Below are 23,214 nucleotides of genomic sequence, written 5' to 3' on the forward strand. Positions count from 1 at the left end.
GCAGGGACAGTTACTCACCATTCAGTCATCCCCTGCCACGCCTAGTAATTATTGTAGATAGGATTTTGACTGTTTCAGAGTGAAATGCTCTGCACTCTCCTGACTCACCACTGCCACCAAGTGGTACAACTCATCCATGTGAATGTCAGCAAATAAAATTAAAGGGCAATTCAAGACTCTTGTGCCATCATGTGGCTGGTTGCTAAAGTGTAAGCAGGAGTTCTTTATTATGACTATTATTATGTTAAATAAATAATAGTTTAATAACTGAATTCACTAGAAATGAAAGGTGGAAAATGGGAGGAGTTTAAGAAAGATAGTGATATATACTTATATCGATTGGTAATTGGACCATAGACAACGCTGCCAATATAAGAAGAGCAGGTGTTGGAACAGCTGCACGGTGTCCATGCCTAAAAGTAAAGGCAAAAGAAAGAGGATGGAACCATATTGGGATAGTAAAAGTACAGAAGCTGAAACTGATATAGATCATTATTCTTAATCGATGAAAATACATTTTAGAATATGATACAGCTCAAAAATAGCTCAGGCAAAAAAGGGACATATGAGAGAAAACCTTTTGTGATAGATTGTAGTGGATGATTTAAAAGAGAAGGGAGCAGAGGGATTGTACTGTGCCAACAATTGGAGATAAAACAGCAGTTACTAATAAACACCTTTAAAAAAAAGTATGATAATATTTAGTATATTCATATATATATACAACAAAACCTGAAAAACAACCTTAAAATTTCTTCATTGAATATTCTGGCAACATTCATGAACCTTTCCCTGAAGGTCACTTATTTAAAGGGTTAGGTCAGATGTATCCACTTAACAGATGTATCAGCCAAATTGATAGGTAAGGCTGCAATTTATGTGCTTTTTAATTGAAAGATGCTTGCCTGCTGTTACTGTAACATTCTGAGGATGGCAGCAGAGGACCAATTCTAAATTCATTATTACCTTGTATTCATTATTTTATTTTTTTTAAAACTAAATCAAGTTTTCGGTTACCTAAGCTAAAAATATTGATGGCATAGAGTAGACTATAATGCAAGAATAATGTTTAGTGTGTTGGTTAAATTCATTCACTGTCAATTTATTCTATTCTGTTTGCATGCTATTGTCACAATGGTTACTATTGTAAGAGGAGGGATTTTCTTTAGGCTACTGGAACAAACCAGAGAGGAGATCAGTGTTTGATTAGTTTGGTCTGCCCGTCTTCTTTATTAAATAGGTGACAACAGTTTAATATTTTTTATTAAAAACCACATGGTGGAAATCATTATTTACGCCTTACACTGGATCCTTTTTTTGTTTATATTGCTCATATTCTATTTTATTCTAATCCTATTTCTATACATTCGTTTGCACTCTCGAATTATAGCGATATCTTATTCACGTATTTCATATATTTCTTAGTTCTTAAAATATTTCTTCATATTTCTTGTTGTATAAGAGCAACTGTAACGCCCGAATTTCTCCGCGGGGATAAGCAAAGTATTTCTGATTATTTAATACCTAGGGACGTCACATATGTTTATTTGCCAGGTTTATAATCGCCTGCCGGTGTTTATTTGCCGCCGGTAAACGGAGTCGAATTTTGACCCTTTTGGCACTCCGTACCGTACAACACCACCGCCCACTTGCTGTAAGTCATGCGGCCTCAACTGTTTTGATGCTCAGTTCGGAAAGCCAGGGCAGAGATGACGGAAGACTGGAAGTCCGGGTAACCATTTCAAGTCGCCCTATTACTGGAGTAAAACCCTTTTATTCTAAATAAGACAGAGATAGTTGGGAAAGCTGGCAGCTGTGTGCAGTCCTCGATTCCGCCCGGATGACATGGAGATCTCGGCGGAGGGAGAGGCGGAAGAGCGCAGGTGAGTGACAGCCTGGGCCGGGCTGGTTACCCGGGTAATGGTGCTAAGAGGGACCATAGTGATATCAGTTAAAGAAATAAACTAAAAGAAACCGTATCACTGAACCCCATTTGATTGTTAAACAAAGACTAGCAACATTCATAATTTTGGGCTAACATCTCACACGCTGTAATAATGAAGCTAGCTAACTAGAACACTGGTGGATTAAAGCTCCAATGCTAGGCTAGGCTAGGCTAACCTGACATGTCAAGGTTTGACAGTTTGAAACAAACCAAACTATTAAGGCACGGTTGTCATCCCGTATCAAATCAATGGTTTGACTCTTCGCTCAAAGTTTTGTTGCGTAAAGTTATTATTACATTTGTTATGTCGAAGCTACGGAATTAACGACATAACGTTAATTGTGCTAATTGCTAGCTATCTTCAAGCTAGGTTGTGCTAGCCTGCTAACGCTAGCTGTCAAACAAGTTGACATCTGCAAAATGTGCGGATATTCAGTATGTTCACACATTATCAATAAAAACTAAAAAGCCAAAGTTGGGTTTTAAGGTACTGGAAGACAAACTAAATGACACATTGTTAGCATTGGTTGGCAACATGGTTAAAGGAAGAGAAAATAGTGCACAATTTCAATAATTATGTACCGATTGTGCTGCGACAGACGAGCTAAAATGACTTTTCAGTTTAAACACATGCAGTATAACTTACTAACAGATAATAATAATTATTTTTATTAAACACAAAGACATTTACAAAACAAGTTAAGGAAGATCAGTACAAATATACTGTGTGTTTATTTTTTATCTTAATGTTTATTTGTATAGGGACAAGTATGAAGCAAGTAAACCGATGCCACACACTACAGCATTTATAGCCTTGGCTAATTTGCAATGCCCGTCCCTAGATGGGCCTTTAAAATACGTTAAATCAACAACAAATACACAAGAGACAATACAAAACAGACTCAACAGCAATAAGACAGATAAAACAATACAGGATACAAAATACACTCCTCCAATAAAACTTAATGTAAAACAGGGAGCACAAAATCATACATGACTACAAGACTGAGCCCTCTTCAAAAACGGTTTCAGTTTGAGTGTTAATTAATACAAATAGTTATTACAAAATATAGAAGACATATATTTAGTTATACATATTGGTAGGTGAGCAGTGTTCACGATAATAATTTAAGTATCCCTTTGTTTGTTAAAGATTTGAAGGTCAGATTGTACAAACAAATCTGACTTGAGGCTTTTAAAGGCTCTCACACACATACACTAAAACAAACGACATGGAGATATAAAAATCCTCAACCTTAGCGACATGTGGTCTCTGACGCTTGTAGAATTTCACTCCATGATGTCCACTGCACGTACATGAGCCACAGTTAACACAAATCACCCACGGATCTCTCTGGTTGCATAAATGCATTAGGCTCTTTAGCATCTTGGGAATGTTCTTTAACATTCAGCCAACCTTTCCATGTTACATGATGTGATTTGATTAGTTAGCCTGGCAGCTGGACTCGTGATTCTGCTGCTGTATATGGAAAACAGACCTGTTGTCCTCACCAATGTGCTATTCACTTTCTCTGCAGATACTTAGCTGTTTTATCTGTCCTAGCTGAAAATTGTGAGTGTTTTTAGAGAGCAAAAAAAGAAAAGCACTGCACTACTTTCTCTATGATTATTATATCTCATAATGCATGTAAGTACACACCTGATAAATTATGCAATACTTAAAGAACACACCCTCAAGTGTCAGTATGCCCTCTGAAGGGGATAGAAGATTGTTCATTCTGTTGCTGCAGTTATGTGACTTGTCCTCCAAAGGATTCAGTCTTTGAATGCTGACTTTGGAGAAAAAAGAGGAAGTCCTGGATGTGAGCATGTGCTTTACGGCTCAAAGGGAATGTGGCCTGATTTTGTTTGTATTCAACACTTTTGGAGCACCAGTTTCCCATAGCTGTATCCTTAAAGATAAGGTTTCACTCCTAGAGCACAGAGGCGCCACATCAACCATTACTTTAGGTTTGTTAATGTTTGACGTAAACATGTAGACTTTCCTTTTCTTGGAGGAACTACTTTAAAGTTTAAATTCACAAACATCAGAAGTCAGTGCTTTTCTTTATGCAGACGTTTTGTCAGCAAGTAGTCATAAGTTCTGCTTATGATTTGCTAACAGGCACTTACCTGTAAACTTGTAAACATTATGTCTTAATAGGGAGCAGTAGGGCAGTAGTAGAGTTTATATTTAGGCAAAGATGTGGTAAACACATTTATTGATGGTCAGCACTCCCAGTTATTCAGAGTATAGAGCAAAGCTAGCTCTAAACTAAAATGCTGAACCCTCGGTTTTCATTTTCTGTAAATGTATTGTGAGTAATGTTTTAAGCCGCAACTCTGCCAACACCAGTAATTCTGTACCTCCTTCCTCATTCCTAAACTTCCTCCCTCATGCCGCCTCACTCCTTCCTGCTGCCTTGTTTTTCCTCACAGGAGGGAGCACTGGAAGCTGCTGACCAGCCTGAAGACCACAGTGGAGGGTCTCGTGTCCACCAACAACCCCAATGTGTGGTCGCGTTACGGCGGCCTGCAGCGGCTCCACAAGGACATGAACAACATCCTGAGCCATGGACTGAGGAATGAACAGGTCAGACCATAAAGAACCCTTATGTGTAACCCTACAAAACCACACTTAAAGACAATATACACCACTGGATGTGATTGTAGCTGTAAGGGCCACGACAAACATCATTTCTCATAATCAGAGAGTACGTAACAGTAAACTTTTTCATGTGCCGCAGTTGGTCAGAAATTGGTCTAACAGGTTTTGTGACATGCTTTACCGAAGCAGGTGGTTATTTTGCATCATCCGTGAAGCACTACCTGTCATTATTTGTTTACTTCCTTAAATACAGGGGAAAATGGCTGACTGTGGGACGCACACCATAATGGCTTATTGTGCCTTACTGAAGCTGGTATTCTCTGTAACCAGGTCATGCTAACAGCTGGTGTTGTGTTGCAGGTGTACTACAAGCAAAGAGACTACTGGCCGTTTGTTTGGTGTGTTCGATACATCAGTCCCCACCTCGCCTCGCACGTGGAACAGGTATGTCTGCTCACTGCCAGGCTGCGTGGTATGTCAATATTTTCATGCTTTTGCAGCACATAAGTCTCTTCAATTTGTAATGGGAGGTTAGTTTATGTGAACACATTCCTAAACGTTGCTAATTTGCTTTAGGCTACCTTTTTTTCTTATACAGATTTTAACTGCAGCACTTTCCACAACCTCAGGGGTTTATGCTGGATGTTCTGTGTTGCACAATTGAAGATTCTAGTGCTGACTCTCTCTGTCCAATCAGTGGTCTGCAGTGTTCTTGCTCAACCTTTTAAGTATACGCTCAACTCTTAAGGACCCTTGCTGGGGTGCTACATAATAACAAGGGACCAAATACTGTCCACAACCTTTGCCTTTTGAAAATGGAGCTGAGCCGAGCTGTACCACACAGTAGAAAAGAGAAATAAAAGTTACTGCTTAACACTTTGGATCAGTGATAAGGGCTGAACAGATAACACACCAATCTTTAGGAGGAGAGTTTCAGTGTGGGCAAATATAAAGTAAAGGTTGTAATCAGTAATGTAGTATCATTTGTGTTCGCCCAGTTCGCCCTATCATGCGATTATGGTAAGAAAAAAATGCTATTTCTCTCTGCGTCTTTAGAGGACGCTACCCGCTTCAGCCTGGAAAACCTGCACCAGACTACTTAAAACTTGTCATCTGGCGGAGGCCAGGGAGCTCGCTAAACTACGATGTCGTGTCTCGTTCAAAATCGTCAGGTTTGAAAGGTAGACAACAGACCTGAAGATTTTTTCGACGATCCGTTGGTATCTCAGATTCTGTACCGCAATATTATTGCTTCTCTCAATTACAGAGAAGACCAGCTTTGACTGACAGTGGCTTTTTCCAGGGGAGAATTGCTCCTTTTAATATGCATGAAAAACAAATCCCTGAAAATACCCTGGAGTTTGTAATCATGCTTTATTTCCCTCCTTATCGTGAGTCATCTTTTTGCTTGGTTCCTTTTAAAAAAACCTCAAAATATTGTTGGAATTTTTAGAACTTTTCAGTTTCAACATTTGCCGCAACAGGGGGGCTGGTTTGTTTCACTTCTGTATTTCATGACCCCAATATCCCGAATAATGTGCTTCCTAGGCCTTTCTTATCAATCAGTATATAAGAAGTGCTGCAAAGTGAGCAATGCCTATTATCCATATACTTTAGATGTTGTATTTGTTGCTAAAGATCACCCACTGTGTCGGGAAGCTAACCCTCATTTAACTTTTAAATTATATTGGACTTAGCTTGTTACAGTCGGGGGGGGGGGGGGATTTTAAGGCCTGTCACTTCTTCTTTTTTTGTGAAGTTGTCATGTGGGATGTAAATATCTGTAAAAACCTGACATGGTAAACACTGTCAGCTGTCCTGTCACACTCCCCCTCGTTCAAGGATTGTGGGTCACAGGATTGTGCAACAACAAAAGGGATTAGAAGTACAGGACTCTAATTATGGCCATTACGCCCTCTGTCTCTGACCAGCAGGGCTTACAGCGTGATGCAATCATCATGTGACGAGTGGTCGTTGATATCTCGTCTGCCTCTCCTAGTTTTTGCTGATTGTGTTTTTAACACTCCTTCTTTTACTCACTGCTGTATTTAGACTGTCGAACCTCTCATCTGCGTTTCACATCATGTCAGGGCTCCATGTTAAGAGTAAAAGGGGTATGATACAAACAGGTAGACTTCATTGGGCAGCAGACAACCATCACTATGTTTGGGATGAATACAACAAGATTTAGTCAGTTAAGTTAAAGTAATCTCTTTCCTCACAATCTTATCTCTTCATGTTTCCTTCTTCCTCCCGCCCCCCCTCTCCTCCGTCCTCAGTTCAGTCACCTGGAGCCGGTACTCAGCAGCGGTATAAAGACAGCCGGTGAAAGCTACAAGGCCGAGCGCTGGCTGCTTCACAGCTTACAGGTTCACATGCTGTCTCCTCAGCTCCGACCACTGCTCCGGCATCTGGGAAATACGCGCAAATTCTACAATGGTGAGTTTCTCCCCTCTCTCTAAACTATCTCTCTGTGTTTTCACTATTTAATGATCAATTATCTAATCTCTTTGCCTCCCTCTTTTTTACTCTCTTCCTTGTTCCTGCCTCTACGACTCAGATGATGCCTTTCTGCTGAGCGAGCCACATGTGACCGCCATGTTTCAGTGTCTGGAAGCTGTAGAGCAGAACAACCCCAAACTGCTGGCCCAAGTCGACACAGTAGGGGTGGGTTACGGCTTTAATGAGGACTGTCTACTTTGATTTATTTCATTTTTAATTAACTTCTCTTTGCAAAAATGTTAATTTATTGTTCTATCGCTGCTTTCATGCATTATTTTTTATGTAATTTTGCTAGCTAGATAACAAATCTGGTAAACTAGATTCGTCATTGTTTAATGGCAATCAGCTGTTACTGAGGAAAATCATGATGGTGCTCACACCCTCTTCATCAGTATTTTTATGAGTCACTGCAGCCACTCATGACTAAGAGTGAATTTAAATTAAGGAACACTTTGTAAGCAGGACATCTGAGGCATATCTTTCCTTTCTTATCCGTCAGCTGTCGCCTCTGAAGACCCCACCATGCCTGGGCCTGTTGAAGAGCCAGAGCCTGTGTGTGTTGCCAGGAGCCGGTGGGGCATGGAGGACCGCTGACTTGGTTTCCAGAGGTGAACCTCTAAATCGCAGACTCACCACCTCCAACTGCTCGCTCCGAGAAGCAGTCACCACCACCAGCCACAACTCTGGGAACACTACGGGGGTCGGATCCCAAAACAGCAACAGCACAAGTGAGGAAAACGATTTCTAATCAGTAATCAGTACATACAGGGATAAAGGGGGTGGGGGGAATGGGCCTATGAATGCGCTACAGTTTGTATGTGAATAGACTGACTGACTTAACCATACAGAGGCCTGATTGTTAGTAGATGAAGTCAGTTATTGAAGAATGTGTTGATGCAGCCTCCAAAGCTCAGTGTCCTGAACTGGCTGTGCTCACTAACATGGATAAAACTATTACAGAGTATTAGTCCTGAACATACTTTAACATTATTGCTACTGTAAAAGCTTGTGTCTCAATCCATCTCACCGGCTCGACCTGCTCTGTTGCAGACACTACCTCTTCAGCTAGCAACCTGGGAGCTCCCTGGGTGTGTGTGTCCAGGCCGGGGGAGAACGAGCGGGGTGTGACGCCCCCTCCTGGCCCCATCCCGGTGCCTTGCATCTCCCTCACAGAACCTCCCTTGCCCACCTCCCTCCAGCCCGACGCAGGTGACTCCTGTGACGGAGACTACGACGATGGTCCGGAGTACCTTGCTATTGGTAACCTGGGGCAGCGCAGTCGCCGTGACTCCCGGAGCTCCACCCCCAGCAGCGAACAGGGGGAGACCAAAGACCAGTCCCTGCAACGGGGTTCCCTTCCCCCGCCCCCACCCAGGCGCTCGTCGTTCTCAGAGGTGCAGAGGGGGCCGGGCCTCGGGTCCCGACACACGCGTTCGTTTTCTGATACGGGGCTCAATCAGAAACTCAGGAACGGTAAGTCGATGTGGAGGTGACTCAAATGACAAAAGCTGGGACATGATCCGTCTATTTGGAAATGTTGACGTAAAAGAAGACAACTGTATTTATTCATTTTGCATATTTGAATTTCTTTTAGCAGCACTAGACATCCTTAAAAAGTCTGCCAACTCTTTAGCATAAAGATCTTAAAGGACTTATTTAAACACTTAAAACAGCGAGGAAACACAAAACAGCACTGCGGCGGAGACGTCGTAGTGGCTTGAACCCAGACACAGTTAAATGCGGAGGTATGACGTCAACACACGTGTCGTCCTATACACTGAATTTTACAGTAATAAATATAAGTGCATTAAGGCTGCAGTGCGTTACTTTCTGCACGTTCAAACTGCAGCCAATACCAAGGCATGTCTAATCCAGTTTTCCTTGTTGGTGTGTAATTAAATCCAGGCGGAGCAGTTAGATGAAGTGAAAGTGAACATGATGCTAACTGAAGTGATGAACTTCAGCTTTTAACCATTTGTAGTTTGTGTATTTCTTCCTTAATGGAAGGACAGATTGCTGTGTGCTGCGTGCTCTCAGATTAAAACACATCATAGTTGGTGCTACTTGTAGAAACCCGCTGAAATGTTTTTGGTAGCATCTGTTTTTTTGTTTGTAAATTGTGCTTTCTTTTAATAGAGGTTTCAGCTTCTACAGAGGATGGAAACAAACCTGCACAATCTATGTGTATATTTGTTCTGTAACATTCGACTTGACCACTTTCTTTCTCAGAAGGCGCTCACTTCCTGTCTGACTGTTTTTAGCTCTCCAGATTAACCTCTCTCTTCTCTTCGCTCACTGTTCCACCTTTGTTGGCTTGAGGTAACTTTCTCTCCCTCTGCTCTATCTCTCTCTCTTTTTCACCGTTTGTGCGAAGGAGGTGGCCACCGAAAAATCACCATAATAATAGAAGATCCGGTAGCAGGTTGGCAGTGCAGTTCCACTGTGCTCCATCAATCAGTCCCACCCCCTCTTTTCTTTTCCCCCCTGCATGCTGATGAACCACCCCGCTCATTTCAAGTCTCGCCTTCAGCTCATAACATGTGATTTTAGTCTTTGATGTTTCTTTCTTTAAACTCTTCTGGTCAGTGTTTGTTAAATGGATGTCATGAGGCCATGAATGACCCCTTTCATTGTGTTCGTGTTTGTTCACGCACACATTTTTCATGACCTGTGTTGTTTTCAAGTATCATAACAGTTAAATGTAAATGAGTTCATTTAGCTTTAGTTAGTTTCCCTCTATACTTAAATACTGTAAATGTAAGAGTGAAGCAAAACACATGTTTTCCTGTGCTTTAAGTGTGCAGGATGTGACAATACTGTAAAGACAGTAAATATGTACAGAGTAATGCAAACAATAGAAGTGTTTACATGCACAGAAGAGCAGCACTTCTGTGTCACTTTCTGAAAAGGTCAACAGTTTTTTCTTTTGTTTCTGCATGTAATAAAAAGATCCATCTCCATAGAGTGTATTGATTATAAGATACATTCAAACAGCCTTTAACTCTGTGCAGAAACGATGATGCATGTTCCCATCCATCTGAAAGAACTCTGTTTATTTTTAACGACTGACGTTTAGCTGAAAAAAGGTTTTAAACATGAACTTTTTGTCTCCTAGAGTCGGCAGGGGACGACTGTATGAAGAACTACAGCCCTTTCACACCACAGCACAGTGATGCCAGCACCCCCAGCTCCCTCTACATGGAGTCTAGTGAGTTCCAACTTCACTGCTGCACATAAATATGAGTGCAATAGTACAGAAAAACGTTGCACTTATCCTGTGATTGTTGAATATTTGACAGGGATGTTAGCCAAAGCATACAGCTATGTTATAAGGGGATAAGTTGGACAGGAACGCTGACACAGAATATATCAAAATAATATTTCAGTTCCTGAATGTGAGCGTAGTGAGAGCGTCAGCTGATCCATAAATGTGACACTCTCTGTTTTTTGTTTTGTTTTTTTGGGTTTCTACCTCGTGTTTTGGAGACAATCGAAAACAAACACTAAGAATCCAGTCCAGTCTAGACATTTCAGTTTGACTTCACTGTTCCTGTTTTTTAGATCTGTGTTGTGTATTTTCTTCATCTATGTTTTGTTTTGCTCTTCAGATGGGTCCCAGAACGGCAGTGTTTCTGATGGCATGTTCAGGAAGCCGTCAGAGGGTCAGAGCCTCATCAGCTACCTGTCAGAGCAGGACTTTGGCAGCTGTGCGGACCTCGAGAAGGTCAGACTCTCAAACTCAGTAAACCTACAAAACCTGTGATGAATGAGGAAAAGTACAGCACATTATAATCAAATCATACTCTTCTGTTTCCTGTAGGAGAACGCTCATTTCAGCATTTCAGAGTCCCTCATTGCTGCCATCGAGCTGATGAAGTACAACCTGCGGCGTCAGGAGGAGGAGGGCGAGGAGGAAGGAGACAGCGACTCCGAGATTCAGCAGCTCAAACAGAAGATCCGTCTACGGAGGCAGCAGATCCGACGCAGCCGCATGCCGCCCTGTGCAAACTCCCAGCACAGTAAGTCAGCAGCAGAGAAACGTTACGTGGAAAAGTAGTCTCTCGTACGGATACGCGACGCTGCAGTGTGTTTTTGGATTTGATTCTTCAGAGGCTAAGAATTTATGAGTTAAAGGACAATTGAATATAATTGCTGTAATATGTCCGTATATTTCTCTCCCTCTGGGGCATCCCGGGATCTGTGATGCAAAATCGTCATGACAACTTAGCTTATATTTGCGAAGATGTTGACGATATTCGTACCAAGTGTCAGTGTTAAGTTTTCTTTCCCTCACGGTGTCATTTTAGAGTTTGATTTCTGTCCTCTGAATTCTGTTTCATTCTTTGTTGTTGAGTCTCGCCTCCTTTCTCTCTCCTGCAGATTTCCATTCCACCGACAGCGGCGGCTCCAGGAGGAGCTCTCAGGGCTCCTGCGGGGGCCTGTCCGACTCCGGCTCGGCCGAGGAGGTGGAGGAGTGCGAGCTGCGAGGTAAAGAGAGGGAATGAGGGAACACCGGGAAAGATTATCACAGAGGGAGAAAAGATTTTGGATTTGACTTTGAAGTGTTAGAAAAGCTAATCAGTGAGACCAAACTTCTTCAATCCGGGCACGTGGCTGCAAAATATGTATATTTTTCAGTGCAACTTGCTTTAGTTAACATTAATATGAACACATTTAAACATTCAGACATTTAAACTGTAAAAAGTACTGAGTCTTTAAATTTGAAATGTGTTTGAAGCCTCTGCAGAAGTCATCATTTGTCTGTGTGAATGAGTTAGTTTGTTCTCCAGTCATAACTCATAACCTCATCCCCACACGTGCTTCACGTTGCTCACCATGCATGTCACGTTTAACCATGGATCATAAACATGGAAGTACAAAAGCCACAGTGTGTTAGCCTGTAAAATTTTATCTATGCAGACTTTACCCTCCGATGAGTGGGTTTATCTGGGATTTATTGGAGTATAAGATAATAAGATAGGGCTTGTTTGGTCTGGAAAAGCTTCTGGCAGTGTCTGAATCATTTTCCTTCCAATTAACTGAATCAGTTTCTGTTCTGTGTGACGAATTGTAACCGCAGGAGACTAATAACTAACATGTAGATCTTGACATGTATGCTTTGATACTAATAACGTGGGTTGTGGGATTTCAGATGTGCATGTATTTTAAGTAAGGGTTGTGTTAATGTTCTTTACTGTGTTTGTGTATGACTGCACTCTTCAGCGCTGCGGTGTGAGAACACACAGTTTGTTCTATCTCAGGGCTGCATAACTGCATGACTCCCACACGCACTGCATCAGACAGAGCAGTGTGACGTTTGAGCTCTGTGCAGCAGCATTTGAAAATGTCTGTGCCGCTGGTGAAGGTTGTGCTGAGTGTTAGTTTCTGTCTCTCAGATGGCTGTGAGGGTCAGTCCCTGCTGGCGGTGTCTCGGAGCGGCCTCTCCCTGTCACTCGCCTCCCTCTTCTCAGGTATCTGCAGGCTGGGCTGGGTGGGGCGGGGCGGCGAGGCTCCTCGGCCTCATACAGACTGTTCACTGTGACGCTGCTCCTCTGAGAGGAAGCTGATGGCTCCACTCCAAACTGATGATTTCTGCTATTAAACCCAAACAGGGTGGAAATCTAACTATAACACATGCTATTTATAGCTTATAGCTTATTCTTTTGTTTTTGTTAATCACACTACACTGAGAGAATTGAACAGAAACAAGTAAAGGCACGAATTAAGATTGTTTTGGTATTTATTTAGGCTTGATTTACTCTCTAAATTTGAATGCCTGTAGGTGTAAAAGTTCAGTATGATGGATAAGAGATGGGATCACCATCCAGGCTAGTGCCGGTGCTCTGCTAATATGCATATCCAAATATAAGGAAATATACCTTGACTATAACAAAGAACAATAGCAGCTTTCACTTCCTGTATTCATGCGATAACCAACTTCTAAATGTTGGAATCAAACATGTTTTTAAGCATTAATTAGCTGTCAATAAGATGTTATGTCCCCAGTGAAGGGGTGAAAACAGCTGCCCGTGTTTTTCAGGTAAAAACAAGATTATTTCTCTTGTAATGTTCTTCAAAAACCAGAGCGTAGACGGTGTTCAGTTTGGAGCGGAGCCAGCTGCCTCCTCACCTCGACTCAATTGTTTGCTTGGCTGTTTTGTGTCGATGCTGGTTGCTGAGTGCCCCGGGGGCTTTGGAGAGGTGCCTGTGCTGGTTAGAGGTTAATGAGGCTTGTAGGAGGAGAAAGTGAAGCGCCTTTCTGCTGCGACTGTAACTGCAGGGGATTATTCGCCTATAAATTCACCGATCCATCCACCCACCCCATTATTCATGATCTGTAATGAGATTCCAGTGAGAGCGAGGTGTCACATTCACATCCATCAGCCTTTTTAGAGTTTGATAGTAAAGCAGCGGTAGTCTTTTCTTTGTGACAGTTAGTGGCATAAAGCAGAGTTTAGCAGGGGGAAATTATGAACATGACAACAACCAATTACAGTACAATATATGAGCATAATATCACTCTGTCATACAGTATGAGACCAGACCGAAGTTGGGGTTTTGTCCACGTCAATACTGTGATAATTGTGTTTTTTTCTGGTCTACATTGAGTCAATAATATTTCTGTTTATATGAGGTCATTAGCTAAATTCTAATAACATTTAATATCTCCATCCAGCCTAATAATCCCAAACCTAATCGCGTCCCTTAACCGAAACCCTTACACCTCATAATCCAGAAGAATTGAACTAAAACTGAAATCATATGTGTGATTGGATTGTAGCACTGAGCTAAATACAAGGGATTGCACTGCAACCCAGAATGGACGACTGTTTTATGAATATCAAAACACATGTGTGGACCTGTAGTGTCACTCTGCAGTAGTCAAGCTTCACAAGCTGTAAATACAAATGAAGCCAGAGATTATTGAAGCAAATCTTTATGCTCTTTTTAAACCTTTAACTTAGATTTAGTTTAAAAATCGCTACAATTGAAACAATTTCTTCCCTTAATGACTGAAATAATTAGAGATAGACCGATATGGTTTTTTCAGGGCCGATACCGATACCAATTATTAGTAGTCAAGGAGGCCGATCACCGATATGTGGAGCCGATATTCATTTGCAGTAAAAGTGAAAATATTGGCGTCAAATTTTTGAATAATACAAACTCCAACACTTAACTTTGTTTAAATGTCTTTAAGCATATGTTTATTAAACAAATAAACAAAAAGCGCAGGGAGTTCCCAGGGTCAGCAGCATCTCTTATAAAGTTCACTGAAAATTTAAATAAATAAATAAATAACTTCCTGAAGTTTTATAAAGTAAATAAAACAAAGTTAAATACAATTTGCAAAGAAATGAACTCTTATCGGCCGTCAGATTTAAAAAAAAATAAAATAAAAATAAAAAAGGCCGATATGCGTCAAAATGCCGATAATCGGCCCGGCCGATAATCGGTCTATCCCTAGAAATAATCCACCCAATGTTTTACTCGATTAAACAAGAGCACTGTGAGTCGTACAAGAGTCGATGCTGGCAGTCTCCTCTCCTACCAAACCTGCTTCATGTCTGTCGCTTGTGAAGCGTTACAGGACGATAAGGGTTTCCTGCATGCTGCCTGCTACCTTTAAGGAGAGATTACTTTCTTCTGTTTCTCTTAATTTGTCTCCTCAATCATTTCTCTCTTAAAACATCTCTTTTAAAAAACCCTGAAAGCTGCTTTGCTGTTGAAACTATTGCTGTCTGACCTGTGGTGAGAGATGTACACCCTCCATCCACCAGCCGTCTGTTGCTACATTTTCCAGACAAATTTATCATCTTCCTCCATAATCTTATTTTCAACTCTACAAATCAATCAATTTTAATTTAATTGCAAGTATGAAGATTTTGTTAGGATCCATGGCTGGTGGATGAAAAGGTCATCTTCACCATGCCTGACTTTTACACTGCTCCTTAGCTGTCAGATTTCTTTGACTGATTTTTTTTACTGCTGCTGTCTCACAGATGCAGACATTAAGCGCAGCGTGAGCTCCAGCGGCAGGTCTTTTCTCAGCTCGGAGTCCATGTAAGTAGCAAAAGCCACTTCCTGTTTCTTTTCATCCTCAAATAATAATTAATAATGTGCTGGACTCTTCGAGATATAAACTCTGTCCTTATTTCTGTATTTGCAGCTCTCCATCCTTCCTCCAGTCTAACTCGGCCGAGTCAGTAGCCATGGGTTTACTCAGGCAGTTTGAGGGCATGCAGCTTCCTGCAGCCTCAGAGCTCGACTGGCTGGTCCCAGAACAGGACGCTCCACAGAAGGTGAAGACATCTTCCTTACATAAAGAACTCATCTTGAAGGAGTAAATATATTTCCTGCAATTTACACGTAAAATCTCAACATCTTTGCTCTCTCCTAGCTGTTGCCCATTCCCGACTCTCTGCCGATCTCGCCTGACGATGGCGAGCACGCAGACATCTACAAGCTGAGGATTCGAGTGAGAGGCAACCTGGAGTGGGCGCCACCTCGACCGCAGATCATCTTCAACATTCATCCTGCTCCAAAGTGAGTCCACACCAGGTTTTATTATTATTATCAGGTTTATTTAATCTCGAAGATCTCAGATTCGTTCGCTTTGGCGGCACTTATGCTGATGAATGGTAATTGTTGGAGCACACTTCCCAGATATCCAGACAGTGTTGCATGTGTGACGTCCACGGTTGGCTCCGGTTGTAACTCTTGATCTTTCTCACTGACGGTCGCTTTCCTTTTTAGACTGTTTGCCTTCATCTGAGCGTCGAATTTGTTTCTTTTTCTTTGGATTTTCACTTATTTTTGAAGTTGTATCTGTAGTCATCTGTCTTTTCTTCTTTTGTTCAGCCATAGTAGATTACTGTTTACTCGCAACACTTGCAGAGACCGGAAAAGCAGCCGCTTAGCTCCGCCTACCCTCTCTGGCAGACCAACCACTGCTGGGTGATGGAAAACGCGTCGCTAACTGGGCGTCGCTTGTGATTTTTTCCACGAATGCTGCCACAGACACCCAGTCTGTAACACTGCAAATGCAAAGGCCTTCATCAGTGGGCCATAGACTCAATCACCATGTGTTACCTCATTCGGCGATAGATAGTGACTTAACAGACACTTATTTAAATGAAAATCTTTGAGATTATTACTTTAACATCTATTTTAAAGAGACATACACAACGAAGAGCTGCTGAAATATTTTTCCAATGAATTGCAAATCACAGCAGAATTGTTGCTGTTGGCCTGCTGGATTTTAAATGATTAAGACATTAAGACAAGACAGAGGTGATAACAGGACTGTAGGCTTAATCTCACTATGTAACACCACTTATAAATGTGGAAAATAAAAATGAGACCATTGAGCAAAACTTCAAGTATTTCCTCTTGTTTCTGGTTTGGCATCGATGGTCAAGTAGCTGAAAGAAAAAAGCTTCCAAAAAGGCTCAGAGAGAAACAACATGAAGCTATAGAAAGTAGAAATATTAAGGTATACTCATTTTTGACTAACTCAAGTATTTAAAGTCATCTTTCCCTTTAAACACTGTCCTCGCTCTTTGGCCTACAAAATGTATGTTGCTGACATTTTTCTTTCCCTTTCAGGAGGAAGATAGTTGTTTCTAAACAGAACTACCGCTGCGCTGGCTGTGGCACCCGCATCGACCCCGGTATGACCAGCAAACCACAGAAACACAACTGAAAATGTTTTTAGAGTTTTAACCTGAATTTGAAACATGTTTACAGTTGAAGTTGTTCTTTTTGATTTAATTTTAAAGGTGCAAGTTTAACACTTCTTCACACAGTCATTCCAATGTCTCACCTCTACCCTGCTTATTTTTCCTCTCCCTGTCCACACTTCAGATTATATCAAGCGACTGCGTTACTGTGAATACCTCGGCCGTTACTTCTGCCAGTGCTGCCACGAGAACGCCCAGGCGGTGGTCCCCGGCCGAGTGCTGAGGAAGTGGGACTTCAGCAAGTACTATGTCAGCAACTTTGCACGAGACCTGCTGAGCAAGATCGCTGGAGATCCTCTGTTCGACCCCAATGACATCAACAGCGGCCTTTACAAGAAGATCAAAGCTCTGGAGGCCGTCAGGGTGAGCAGAGAGGCAGCGGGGAAACGGGAAATTAGGCATTTACTGGAATATTTGTCGGGTTTTCTTACCAGTAATTAGGGGGAACCAGTTTTCTGAGTAAACTTGGCTGCTAAAGTGGTGTAATTCACACGGCCACTGTGGACATCATTTGACCATTAAGTATTCTAATTGTAGAAGTGACACTGACCTTGTGCTGCTGAAATGACTCGACTTATCTGTGTGGAGAAGCAAAATAAATAGAGCCATTCATTCTCTTGTAAACAGTCAGATGATGCTAAAAAAAGGCCCTTAACCTTCTTATGTTGTTGCTCAGTGACCAGCAGTAACAAGTGACTGTCTCACATAAAGTGCTCTAATTTAAACATACAGCAACTCTTAGAAGAGAACGAAACGAGGACTGCGTTTTCTGCACTTAAGGTTGAGAGTCTATAACTAATGTGTCTATATTTATAAAATGTCAACTCTCTTTTTGCATGTACTAGATTAAGTTCAGAGAACGGTATGTCCTTATTAGCTACACAATTTGATTAAGTTGTGCATTAGAACCTTTTACTTTATCGACGAAATGGTGCCAAGTTATTTTAAAGGCGTGTGAAGGCAGCTTATACCTTGATGCAAAGAGGAAGAGGAGCGATCCTGTTAAAAGGAAATGACGCTGGCATTCCTCTGTCTTCTGCCATAAATGAAACTGTAAGACTGCATACGACTGTTTCTGTATTTTAACGCAGAAATTCAGTACTGTCAGTCAAAGCTGGTGTTCTCTGTAATCGATAGAAGCAATAATATTTGAAATCGGTGCCATAGCTGTGGAGAAAGTACAAACAGCTTGTGGTTTCACCCATTCTACATTCCTACAACACCCAGCGTGCATTGCGCCCCTCCCTCTGAAAGGAACGGCCCAGCGAGAGACGCTGGGGTGAAATACGATCGTTTTCACTGCAGGCACTGGCTCAGAACTGTGCAGACTCAGAAGTAAGACGAGAATATACCGGTGGATCGTCAAAAATCTTCAGGTCCGCAGTCTACATTTCAAACCTGATGATTTTGAATGAGATGCGACATTGGAGGCGGCGTCCTAGATTGAAGAAGTGTAGTTTAACAAGCTCCCTGGCCTCCGCCAGATGAAGCGTTTTACGTAGCCTGGCGGAGGTTTTCCAGGGCTCATTGGAGAAGGAGATAGCGTCTTCCAAAGGCACAGAGCAAAATTGAATTTTTTTCCTACCATAATGGTATTAGCTCCCCATAATAACATGATAGGACTAAGGGTGAAAATCGGTGAACTGGCCCTTTAAGTAACATACATTTTGTTGTTGTTCAGGTTTTGAGGGTGCAGCTGTTTCACATGAAAAACCTCTTCAAGACCTGCCGCTTCGCTAAAGAGTAAGTCTGCTGCTGTTCATAAGCCTAACAATCATTTTAAAATCTTTGTGCACTAAAGTATGCTCCGTACACACAGTCTTCACCAGTGTGTCTGTGTGTCCTTCAGGGTGCTGGACCAGTTCGACAGCCTGCCAGGTCACCTGACAGAGGACCTTCACCTTTACTCTCTCAATGACCTCAGTGCTGTGCGCAGTGGAGACCTGGCTCCCCGAATGAAAGAGCTGCTTAAACTTGGTACCATACACGCAGCGGGCTGTGTGGTAAGATCCCCATATCCCTTCTCTTCAACATAAAAAGTTAATGTATTGTAAAGTGTGAATTAGTCTATCTTACAGTATCTGGACTTGTTGTAATGTCAGCAAATAACAAGATATTCCCAGCTTAACAAATGTGTTTTTTTCCCCCTGTCGCTTTTGCTTCGATCTCTCTCAGCTGTGCCAGGCCAAGGGCTTCGTGTGTGAGTTCTGCGGCAACGACAAAGACATCATCTTCCCCTTCCAGCTGAACAAGTGCCAGCGCTGCGAAGGTGAGCCCTCTCTGCTGGTGGCAGGCCTGGGCGGCTCACGAGCCCCCTCCCCCCGCCCCGCCATTCAGCTAACCTGGAGAGACTGGAAGATCAAACCCCGTAGGCTGGCGAGGCTGCTCTCCCGAGACAGGAGAGAGGGGGAGGGAGGGGAGGAACGTTTAGAAGTAGATGTGGGTCATGGGGTGGAAGTAGGAGAGGAAAGGTTGCACACAGTAGAAGATCGACAGGGAAGAGGAGGGATATTTCAAGGTTTAATTCCGGGAAAACTGGCGAAAGCTATTCCCTGGTATAAAGGCAGAGAGGAAGAGCAGGAGATGACAGGAGGGTCAGAGTCGGAGAGGGAGGAGGAGACGAGGTCTGATGAAGAGGAGGGAGGAGGTGGTCAACACGGAGAGGAAAGGGGTGATGTGCATGTAAGAAGGGAAAAAGTCAACTTATTAAAGGTTTTTCACATCGACAGACTAAAGAAGGGCGTCTCTGACAGTGAAACATGCAGCAGCGTGGAAAGTCTAGAAGAACCAAGACAAGAGAGGAAAGGAGGTTGGAGGGTGTCGGGGTTAGCGAGTCTTGCCAAGGGTTTCTCAAAAAGAGAGGTAGAGGATAGAGGGGAAACAGAAGTGAAAGAGGTAGAGTCTGAAAAAAGTAATGTGGAGAAAGTAACGGGAGCTGAAGAGGAAGGAAAAGCGAGGAGAGAGGCTCAGGAAGATGATGACATGTCTGTCAAAGGGCAAACAGAAGCAGGGAAAACTGAAAAGGTGGAGAAATTCACATTTATGAAATTGTTAAAACCTCCTCAGCTGTCGGCTGTTTTCTCCAGAAGACGGAGCAAGGGAGAGGAGGACAGAAGCGGGGAGAGTGATGGGAAAAGAGAGATGGATACTGAGGAGGAAGGCCAGCAAGAGCCGGCCGGCGCAAAGCAGGCCATATGGAGGGGTCGTAAAACTCGTAAGGCCAGGAGGGACACCAAGGGAAGGAAGAGTAGGGAAGGGTCAGAAAAAGGGGGAGGGAGGACAGAGAAAGGTGAGGTAGATGATAAGGCAGTATAGAGCTGTAGCTAGAGAGAGCAGTAGAAACAGTATTTCAATGGGTGTCTGTATACAGAGATGTTATATAGTCACTCATGTTCCACAATTGTTTTAAGTGATTACAGAAGCTCTTATAGTCTGTAGATTTCAAAGGGAGCACAGTGCTGGATACATTTAGGGAAAACAGCGAGCCTGGTTTAATATAGAGGTGAAAAACTGCAGCTCCCAGCATCTCTGAAGTGCACTAATTCCAGTCCAGTTTGTACTTTCCTTTCAATAAGTGTAAAAACATCATGTTGTCTACGAGGGGTTGCCCTCTGCTCTAATTCTTGGCTGGATTTATTGACTTCCTTCTGCCTCCGGCATCATATTTAGGGAACAAATATGAGAGCGGTGCCGAACTTCTTCTCCTGATCTTCCTAAAAACTGCTTTTTAAAATGTCGAACTTTAACTTTTGTTCTAATGTCCCAAGAATATAAAAACCAAGTACTTGTGCAGACGTACCTGTACTTCTATATTTCCACCTCCATCTTTAATGACACTTTTCACAACCTTTCAGCTGCTCCTTTCTTCTTCTGCTGTTCTCATTCAGTTCCTTGCTCTACACTGGTGTTGGTGTTTCCTGGTTTTTGCTGTGACGTTTGCACAGTTGCACAACTGGTGGAGGGTAGATGTTTGGCAGCTGTTTGGTGGTGGATGTTTTTGGCTTTGATTCCTGAGGTGTGGGTGTGTAAAGCTTGAGTACAGATAACAGTTTTTATTGGTTCTGTCTTTCAACTTTAAGCTGCTGCTTTTGTCTTTGCCATCGGGATGGTAGAAGACACTAGTCTGGTGTTTCACACATAAACGTTTACCTTTTAGTTCTGGTCTTGAATTTCATCTTGGACATATGTTATGTAAGAGCCGTCTGTAAGTCTGTTAGTTCCTCTGAGCCGTTGGAGGAGTGTAGCTGTAATTTATTCACAGAAGTACTGTAACTTTGATGACGACTCTTCCAGCTGAGAGCGTTGATGCACCTTTAAACACGTGAATGTTTTTAAGCCATTTTGTTTTGGATTTTTGTTGACGGATGAATGTCTTCTGCGAGTCAGTCGTGTGTGTGTGTAATTTATGCTTTTAGTTGCTTTTACGTCTGACTGCTATTATTTAAGCTTCATGTGAACATAAAATAAACTCTATTTTTTAATTGGACTTGCCTGTCATTTCATCCATCTTTCATTTTAAACACAATAATCACTCACCCACAGCACATTAGCTAAGACAGTTAAGAGGTTTAAAGCACTCTGGTGGCCTCTCTTGGAAGACAGGGATGTGTCTGAACAGGTTCAGGGTGTGGTTGTGTGTGTGTTTCCCAGGATATCAGCTTTCTCACATGGCTGCTTCCTCCTCACTTCTGCCATGCTGCCTTTATTTTCTGCCTCTTTTATACTCCTCATCCTCCTCCCTCCTCCCTCAGCTCTAATCGTGATTGGCTGTTCGGTTGAAACCTGACGGGGAACTAGTTTAACTGGTTGGTGAACACTGCGGCATTGTTTGGTTTGGCAGATGGGAGCAGCTCTCTGTTAGTGTCGTCTACACAAAAGAGGAAAAACGTGGTTTAAAGTGTCGCATCACTGACCCTTGTTTCTGTGTTTTTCCCAGAATGCCACGCGTGCTACCATCGCAGCTGCTTCCGGGCGGGTAAAGACTGCCCTCGATGTCAGCGGCTGGCAGAGCGGAGGGAGAGGATGGCGCGCAGAAACATGGAGGAGCAAGAAGACGAGGGCGGTGGGAGCTAGTGGTAACGGAAGAACCTCAGAGACAAAAGGAGATGAGCACAATGCGACCATGATTGTAGTGACGGACCACCTCTCACTTTACGTTCCAGTCCTCTCAGACCTGGGTGACGATGCTTGTCGCAAACAATGTTTTCAAGCTAAAAGATTTGCAGGTTTTACTACATCAGCTGTGATAGTGTCATGTGAGCAGTCAGCAGGAAAAGCCCCTTTCACACCTGCACTTTACTGTGTGAGCAGGTGGTAGTTAGAGAAATGTCTCAGGCTTTACTAATCAAGATTTCTTCAAGGAAATATTCTTAGATTTTATTCTTTAATTGCACATTGCGTCATCCTCGATATTTAATTCCTTAAAGTATTATTAATTCCTTGTTTATAACCTGTAATAATGTGGTATTCTCGCCTAGCAGTGGCAGACGGGCGAACAATGTTGCTCCATTGTACTGAGCTGTTCTGCATAAGAAATCAAAGTGTGGATTTAAAACCCCCTCTGCCTTACAGGGATAACTGATGCTCCCCATGTTGCAGGTACATGAAAAGGGGCCTGAGACTCACTAAACTTTTGGCACTTTGGTCCCTCTGTGGTAAGACTAAAAAACTCCAGGTTAAATTAGATTAGATAAATCAGTGTTTGCCAACTGTTGGACCCAGGTTTGACATTTCTTCTTCCTACAATTGCAGCTTCTGGCAACTGCTTCAAATCTGGCGATTTTATTGGCTACTGGCTTAGCTGAAGTTTGTTTGTGGCCTCAACTGGCACAACCTATTTTTTTAAAGAGAAATAGCCAGCAAAAGTTTTGATGTCTTTTATGATTGACTGGTTTTCACTGCAGATACTGTATTTTAGCGATTCCTGAGGGTTTTATTACCATTTGAAAATATTGGAGATATTTAAATAATCCTTTTTTCCCCTGCCAGTTTTCTGTTTTTGTTTTTAAGCTATTTTAGCCACGCTTATGTGCCTGTGGGACCAATGAACTTAGACTGGTAGAGCTAGTGGAGTTGCATTGGAAAGTTTAATTTATAGAAGGACTGGACTTCAATGAAACTGCAAATGCTCCTATTTTGTGCTGCTTTGTGTGAATGTGTGTGTGTGTGTGTGTGTGTGTGTGTGTGTGGTTACTATAAAAAGCTTTGTGACTAAGAGTGTGAGCCTGTGTGTGCACATGTCTACCTGCTGTACAAGCAGCCATGCACAAATGGTTTGCACCAGCCTAATCAGCACTTGCCTGTTTTCTAACGTTGAAGAGTATGAGAGAGAGAGAGTCCGGTTGATTGCACTGATCCTGTCTGTTGTTGTTGGAGGAGGGGCGAGTTTGGGACGGCACACTTTGGAGATATTTGGG

At 42.5% G+C, this 23,214-nt stretch overlaps 1 protein-coding gene across 3 annotated transcripts; it reads left to right on the forward strand.

Annotated features, from left to right (window-relative positions):
- Window positions 1–1,666: 1,666 nt before the first annotated feature.
- rubcn (rubicon autophagy regulator) lies at window positions 1,667–22,904 on the forward strand. 3 transcript variants are annotated; one of them, XM_069679636.1, is made up of 22 exons: window positions 1,667–1,883; window positions 4,385–4,538; window positions 4,914–4,997; window positions 6,833–6,992; window positions 7,114–7,220; window positions 7,555–7,783; window positions 8,106–8,528; window positions 9,430–9,477; window positions 10,171–10,263; window positions 10,664–10,779; window positions 10,876–11,074; window positions 11,436–11,543; window positions 12,452–12,526; window positions 15,059–15,119; window positions 15,226–15,358; window positions 15,457–15,602; window positions 16,665–16,729; window positions 16,923–17,161; window positions 18,480–18,541; window positions 18,648–18,801; window positions 18,974–19,067; window positions 21,735–22,904. In XM_069679636.1, the coding sequence occupies exons 1-22, from the start codon at window positions 1,846–1,848 to the stop codon at window positions 21,869–21,871; spliced, it is 2,925 nt and encodes a 974-aa protein (XP_069535737.1). In that variant the 5' UTR covers window positions 1,667–1,845; the 3' UTR covers window positions 21,872–22,904. The 3 variants fall into 3 exon arrangements, with proteins under 3 accessions (XP_069535737.1, XP_069535738.1, XP_069535736.1); XM_069679637.1 differs by lacking the exon at window positions 9,430–9,477; XM_069679635.1 differs by lacking the exons at window positions 9,430–9,477; window positions 21,735–22,904 and having other exon boundaries at window positions 18,974–20,649.
- Window positions 22,905–23,214: the final 310 nt, after the last annotated feature.

This window comes from Semicossyphus pulcher, unplaced genomic scaffold, assembly GCF_022749685.1.
Source record: "Semicossyphus pulcher isolate SPU_LCO1_2020_fin unplaced genomic scaffold, fSemPul1.0.p SCAF_4, whole genome shotgun sequence".
In the NCBI taxonomy this organism is placed as follows: domain Eukaryota; kingdom Metazoa; phylum Chordata; class Actinopteri; order Labriformes; family Labridae; genus Semicossyphus; species Semicossyphus pulcher.

Excerpts from the sequence above, each read along its gene's own strand:
- rubcn (XM_069679635.1), top strand. The coding sequence starts at position 1,846 with ATGGAGATCTCGGCGGAGGGAGAGGCGGAAGAGCGCAG. Across the intron at positions 1,884-4,384 it reads GGAGAGGCGGAAGAGCGCAG|GAGGGAGCACTGGAAGCTGC; the intron begins GTGAGTGACAGC and ends TTTTCCTCACAG. Across the intron at positions 18,542-18,647 it reads ACCTGCCGCTTCGCTAAAGA|GGTGCTGGACCAGTTCGACA; the intron begins GTAAGTCTGCTG and ends TGTGTCCTTCAG.